This window comes from Pavona decussata, unplaced genomic scaffold (genome assembly GCF_977016875.1).
Source record: "Pavona decussata unplaced genomic scaffold, jaPavDecu1.1 SCAFFOLD_61, whole genome shotgun sequence".
NCBI classification, from domain to species: Eukaryota; Metazoa; Cnidaria; class Anthozoa; order Scleractinia; family Agariciidae; genus Pavona; species Pavona decussata.
Genome location: NW_028145482.1, coordinates 580,016 through 586,505, shown reverse-complemented (window position 1 = coordinate 586,505; position 6,490 = coordinate 580,016). Strand labels below are relative to the sequence as shown.

Genomic DNA, 6,490 nt, shown 5'->3' with positions numbered 1-6,490 from the left:
TACTGCTACAATGTAAAGGTAAAATGGGCTAATGTTAATCATGGCTGGTTTATGCCTTTTTCAATATAAAGGCAATGCTTGAATTATTTGGTTTTGTTTGGCATACTTAATACAAAATTTTTAGGCAACATTTGACTGTTTATCTCAATACCCCTGATCACCCATGTGATCCATGTTACATTTTTGCAGTGCAACCCATAAAAATTGGCTGCAAAGCCAACCAGGCTACCATGGGCCACAAATTCAAACAATTTAATTCCACTCACCTGTCGTGTAGATCTATCAATGCATATTTTGATGAGCTGCTTCTTTGGAACAAAGGTGCAAATGACAACTGCCCTGCTCTGATATAGGAACTGTTGTTCCTTCTCACACCCATACGTACATCAAAGATGTACTTGTAGGTGGCATTGTTCCAGCCAACTTTAGGCATCCACTTTTACAGGTATTCATTGACAGAAATTTCCGGGCTGCCTGATGCGAGCCTATCCCTTATGTAAGGGATGAACTTTTCTTTCCACAATCCAATGTGTGCTACTTTCAACACCGACATTGTCTTGTGATGATCAGAACCATTCCACATATACTTCTGGGCATTCTCCGAGACAAATCCTAACTCACTAGTAAGCCTGGACAGAAATATGTCCCAGTTCAAGTCAATAAAATGACGTGCCATGTTCATTTCTAAATGAAGCTTGCCAATGCGGAGCGCAACCCAGCTAAATTCTTGCAAAGTACTACACTGCTGCCCTTATGGGTTTTGATACAATGCTCACTAACACGCGCCTTTTCAACCTCCTCCCCACATTCGGAACAAAGCAGAACATCATCAATAACTCCCCTACACACCAGATGGGGAAAACCATCCATCTTGATGTTAAGCCACTCACGAGCTTGAAGATCATCTGGGTTTTAGCGCTTCCAATTGGTTGCCTTGCCAACTCTGCGCAATACTTCCTTTAAGGCATCAGATGAATTTGGATTTACAAAGATTGGGTCATCTGCTACAACTTTCACAGGGTGGTCAGGATGGTTGGAGGGGACATGCTGAAATTCATCATGGCAATCTGCCAACTTCTCTTTAAAAAAAAAAATATCCCTCCTCTTTTTCATCAATAGTAAATCCAAACTGGGTCTCCTTCACCCGTTGCTGATAACAACGAATGGGGGCTATTAGTGCAGTACCCAAAAAGTCGCTCCTCTGAACTTGCTGTTCAGCAGCTTTAAGGCTGACCCTGCAATCAGGATTAGCACACTTCCTCTTTTTCCGTTCCATGGTTGTTTGGCAAACAGGGCAAACACGTCTTCCTTCATTCGCTTTTATTTCAGCTACGCGCAGGCCAATGTCATCTATCCATTCACCGTTGACTTTATCTCGCTCCTTTAGCAAATCATGAAGACGTTCATGGATCATCTTTTTGTTCTAAAGTCATAAAGAAATACAAGAATCTTATCAATATTTAAGCAATATCAAAAATTATTACAATGTCTTGCAGTTGGTTGAGATAATGGCATGAGCAAGGTATTCAAACCAAACACTAAGCACAGTAATGCGAAAGTACAATAACTTTAAATTACTTTTAATTCGCAAAGTTAAATCCAACACCAATAAATTACTACTGATTATCATGTGTGTTAAGGCATCTGTTTATGATAGAAAGCTTGGAAATAAATTCCTTCAAAATCAGTGCATGTTAGAAAACCAGTCACACTTGTCATGATACATTGAATGAACATTTCTTGCAATTTCAGACCACAAAATCTGTGTTTCAGTAAGATGACTACGTGCTCTACAGATAGCTAAAACAAAAACCTCCTTGTGGTTGAGGTAGCTTGCTAGCCAATACAGAAAGCAAAACTGATCGACCGTCTCTAAGTCTAAAGTCCCTTACATAAGTTTGCTCATATGAAACCCTTACCTCATGGCGAATCAATTCCTTGTCGGCCTCTGAAGCAGAGCACATGTCCAAATGTCCAAATGTGAAGCAGAGCACATGTCCAAATGTCCATGTCTCTTCACTTTCCTTCCTAAGTTCACTTCTCTTAGACCATGAACTGAAACAAATATAAATTGCATACACTGAACATGCTGCTATGATGAGAAGGATTAGTAAGTTGCTACATGTAACCTTTCATGAGATTTCCTGGTACAAAAACATCATTTGAGCTTACACCCTGAACAATCATTACTGATTTTTAAGGAAAACATGACTACAGTATATTTATTTCTACATCTTCTGACTAAGTAATGTAGGTAGTTGTACATATCAGTGGAAAGTACACATCCCTCTCTCGCTAAGCTCCAACACAAAACTGTTGTTACCAGTAAACTGCATGCTTTAGAGAGTGAGGTCCATGTTACATGTAAATTTTGTGATTCTTTTCCCTAACCATTTCCTGACCAGTGGCAACCCAAGGTAAGTCTTTTAGTTCCTTGCCTTAGTTATCACTGCAGCTTTCAGCTTTTATGTGTAAAATATTAAAGCACATTCAGTAAAAACAGAATATTACAGATATAATAACTACATATAGCAGACTTGAGGCGACCATGTACACTTTTACTTACCCGGGAGAAAGACTTTGGTCCCATTGCAAAGTTCCCTCTGGATGGACTGGAGCCACACAAACACTGGTTAGAACACTAATCTGTGCTCGGTTATCCTTTCGGACAGTCCATTTTTTGATGAGAACTTGATCATTGTTAATAGCAACAAGAATATCACCACCAGGAACTTGAGGGACATCCATGGTCAAATTGTTCAGCCACGTTCGGACAGTTGTGATACCACCAGCAGGATGGAACTTCCCATACATATTTAGGACTAGCTTGCTACGAGTGACTGAGTATGCAAATACATTTGATGCGAAAATCAAGGGGCTAGTGAAAGACGGCTGTACTAGGGAATAAAGTTGATCATCACTCACAGCTTTCTAAAAAGGTTGAGCTTTTTCATTTGCAAGTGCAAAATTGTTGAAGTCAGATTAATTTTATCTTGACTTTTCAAACAATAAATGGTTGTTTCAAAGTTCTCTCTGTCCAGAAAAATGAGCTTAAACTGGTCAGCAAGCTCCTTGGCACATGCAAGGGCCAACTCCCTGTCCAACAACAAATTGTTTTCAATTAGTGAACTAGATTTTTGGCAAGAATTCTTCTCTTGTTCTGTTTCAATTTCCTCACTGCTCTCAGTGTCACTTTCGTTATCTTTCGTCACAACCTTTTTTTCTTCAACACTTTTTTAAGGACGCCGTCTGGCTTTCTTGTTACATGGACAATTTCCTTCAGAGTGATTTGTCCACAAATAAGGGCGTTTTGAGGTTGAAACTTTGGCCTGCACATCTGTATAACCATGAACTCGATAAAGTAACTCATTTTTAAATAAACTTTTGTCAGCTAAAGCAGAAATTTTTGAAAGGGCCTTTCCACACAGTCGATAAGCTGTCCTTAAAAACGATGAATGACCATCCATGAGCTGCAAAGGAGACCAAAATAGGAGCTTTAGAACTGAAAGTCAGTAGATAAGCAACAGATGACACTTGAAGAGACAATGTTGCCGAAGAGCAACCTATCTGGATGTCAGACTAAAAACAAAAAAAGTGCACTTGAATGCCGTTCTGATGTTAATGCAAACAACACTGCATTTACATGTATCTCTTCTTAAAAAAATACTAGGAATAAAATTCTTGTGATTTTGATGCAAGGAGTGGTAGTGTGGCATAAAGGACAATGCATGTAAAAAAAACTTATGTATGTAATTCTAAATAATGACTACACCAAAAATACGTCTAAGGCCTTATTGCAATGTTATGTCTTTGACCTGGTCCTTTGACCTGGTCACAAAAGCATCTCAGAGGTGAAAAATTAAGATCTAAAACGAATATAATACAACTATTCACCAACTTAAAACAAGAGCAAAATAGAACCTTTAGAATAGCAGACGCTACTACTCTCTTTAAGAAGCAATGGCGGCGAAAGGCAATACTAAGAGTCACACTTCAACTGCAGTACACTTGAACTGAACTGCCGTGCACTTCAATTCTGCTTCGACATGTTTGAAGCCCAATCTTCAGAGGATACCACAATATTTTTTTCTTTGGCTAAAAAAAATCTTCTCTTTTTCAAACTCCTTTTGCTTCGTAGCATGTGAGCCTTTCCGAGCTCAATTTAGGTGGCACAGTTCGGCTTCGAATGCAGATTTCGTCGGCACATTTCAACCGACGCCATTTCTGATTGCTTTGAATGGAAGCTCTGGCAGTCATGGGGAAGCATGGTCTTGGTGAAATGAGTGACAACGGAGAGCTGTTTGATGACTTTTGTTCCTTTAACAAGCTTGTTATCGGGGGAAGTGTTTTCCAACACAAGAAGGTCCACAAGGCGACTTGGGTTTCTCCAGACAACTGGACTGAGAACCAGATTGACCACATTTGTGTGTCATCCAGGTTCAGAAGGTCGCTGTTGGATATCAGAGTAAAGAGAGGGGCAGACGTAGCTTCAGATCATCACCTTCTCATGGGCAGAAGCCGGTTGAAACTGAAGAACTTCAACACCGGCCGAAAGAAGACAAGTTACAAATACAACATCGAGATGCTGAAGGTGGAGGAGACAAAGAAGAGGTTCTAGCTCACCATCTCCAACAAGAACCTGAGGTGCTAGCAAGTCTGCAGGAAAATGAGGAACACCTGAGCGAGGGGAAGCACCAAACAGTAGTTAACAAATTGTGGCGGAGCATAAAAGACGCATGGAGGGAGACGTGTGAGGAGACTCTGGGAAGGAAGTCCAAAAAGCACAGGGCTTATGCAAGAGTGGATACACTGAAGAAAATTGAAGTCAGGAAAAAGGCGAAGGAGGTGTTGAATCATAGCAAGACGAGAGTCGGGAGAGCAGATGCTCAGGCCAAATACTCCGAAGCCAACAAGGAGGTCAAACGAAGCATTAGAAAAGACATACAGAACACTGTAGTCAGTCTCGCAAAACAGGCGGAGGAAGCAGCAAGCAAGGGTGACATGAAAGAGCTCTATTCCATCACAAGAACACTGGAAGGTGCTAAAAAGATCCCGGACAGACCTGTCAGAGCAAAGAGCGGAGAATTGCTCACCGACCGAGAGGAGCAGCGTAAAAGGTGGGCAGACCACTTCAGGGAAGAGAGCCATCAGCATGTGAAGAATGGAAAGGCAGCTGGTCCAGATGGCATACCACCAGAAGCCATCAAGGCAGACCTGAAAACCTCGGCTGAGATGTTATACAACTTCTTTGGTAAGATCTGGGAAACAAATGAGATACCAAATGACTGGAAAGAAGGCTATTTGATCAAGCTCCCGAAGAAGGGAGATCTGAAGGAGTGCAAGAACTGGAAAGGTGTCACGCTGTTATCGACTGCTGGAAAAGTGTTGAACAGGATAATCCAGGAGAGACTGAAAGCAGAGGTGGATGACCGTCTGCGAGATGAACAGGCTGGGTTCCGGAAGGAAAGGTCATGTACGAATCACATAGCCACCTTGACGATCATTGTGGAGCAGTCTCTTGAGTGGAACTCTCCCGTGTTTGTGACCTTTGTGGATTATGAGAAGGCCTTTGACAGCATTGATAGGGTTGTGTTGTGGAAACTGTTACGTCACTGTGGCTCATCCCTGAGAAATATATCCTTCTCATACAGAAGAGCTATGAGAAATGCACCTGTAGAGTTATCCACAATAGAGTACTTTCTGAGCTGTTTGAAATGCTAACAGTAGCGCGCCAGGGATGCCTGTTGTCGCCCTTTTTGTTTCTGCTATCCATGGACTGGATAATGCAGCGCACGATAGAGGCAAATCGTGATGGCATACAGTGGACCGTCACACCCGTCTGGAAGATCTGGACTTCGCCGATGACATTGCCCTCCTCTCCCATAACCATCAGGGCATGCAAGACAAGGTAACGCGGCTTGCAAAGATCTCAGCGAAGACAGGCCTTAGGATCAGCAAATCCAAGACAAAGGTGACGAGGGTTAAGAACAGGAACGTAGATAACATCAAACTGGATGGGGAAGCAGTCGATGAAGTGGAGGACTTCACATACCTTGGCAGCAACATCAGCAAGGTTGGTGGGTCTGATCGGGACATAATGGCAAGGATTGGGAAGGAACACTAACACTAACACCACCGTAAAGTCTGTCCTACTGTATGGTTCAGAGACATGGAGGGTAACCAAAGAAACCTCCAGAAAACTGCAGTCCTTTGTCAACAGATGCCTGAGGTCCATCATGGGCATCCACTGGCCAGAGGTCATAAGGAACGAAGAACTGTGGGAAAGAGCTGATCAGGAGAGAATCGAAACCCAGATAAGTAGGTGCAGATGGGGTTAGATCGGGCACACGCTCAGAAAACCAACAAGCAATATAACCAGGCATGCACTGAGATGGAACCCACTTGGTAAGAGAAGCCGCAGTCGCCCCAGGAACAGCTGGAGGAGAAGAGTAGACGATGAGGTGGGCAAGGCAGGCTATACCTGGAGGGA

The 6,490-nt window shown here is 42.4% G+C and overlaps 2 protein-coding genes across 2 annotated transcripts; one reads left to right on the top strand and one right to left on the bottom strand.

The window, feature by feature from the left end:
* Positions 1–244: 244 nt before the first annotated feature.
* On the bottom strand, positions 245–3,359 carry LOC146478954 (uncharacterized). The gene is made up of 3 exons (XM_085111267.1): positions 2,567–3,359; positions 1,920–2,055; positions 245–1,423 (listed from the first exon to the last, which is right to left on the bottom strand). The coding sequence occupies exons 1-3, from the start codon at positions 2,812–2,814 to the stop codon at positions 1,082–1,084; spliced, it is 726 nt and encodes a 241-aa protein (XP_084967393.1). The 5' UTR covers positions 2,815–3,359; the 3' UTR covers positions 245–1,081.
* Positions 3,360–4,255: 896 nt separating this feature from the next.
* LOC146478953 (uncharacterized) lies at positions 4,256–5,721 on the top strand. The gene is made up of 2 exons (XM_085111105.1): positions 4,256–4,381; positions 4,438–5,721. The coding sequence occupies exons 1-2, from the start codon at positions 4,256–4,258 to the stop codon at positions 5,719–5,721; spliced, it is 1,410 nt and encodes a 469-aa protein (XP_084967231.1).
* Positions 5,722–6,490: the final 769 nt, after the last annotated feature.

What these genes read in the sequence shown, in the direction of transcription:
- LOC146478954 (XM_085111267.1), bottom strand. Translation starts at nt 2,814, where the DNA reads ATGTATGGGAAGTTCCATCCTGCTGGTGGTATCACAACTGTCCGAACG. An exon ending in GACCAAAGTCTTTCTCCCGG is followed by an intron (nt 2,056 to 2,566) that starts GTAAGTAAAAGT and finishes TATTTGTTTCAG; the next exon opens with TTCATGGTCTAAGAGAAGTG. An exon ending in AGGAATTGATTCGCCATGAG is followed by an intron (nt 1,424 to 1,919) that starts GTAAGGGTTTCA and finishes TTATGACTTTAG; the next exon opens with AACAAAAAGATGATCCATGA.
- LOC146478953 (XM_085111105.1), top strand. Translation starts at nt 4,256, where the DNA reads ATGGGGAAGCATGGTCTTGGTGAAATGAGTGACAACGGAGAGCTGTTT. An exon ending in AGGTCCACAAGGCGACTTGG is followed by an intron (nt 4,382 to 4,437) that starts GTTTCTCCAGAC and finishes TGTGTCATCCAG; the next exon opens with GTTCAGAAGGTCGCTGTTGG.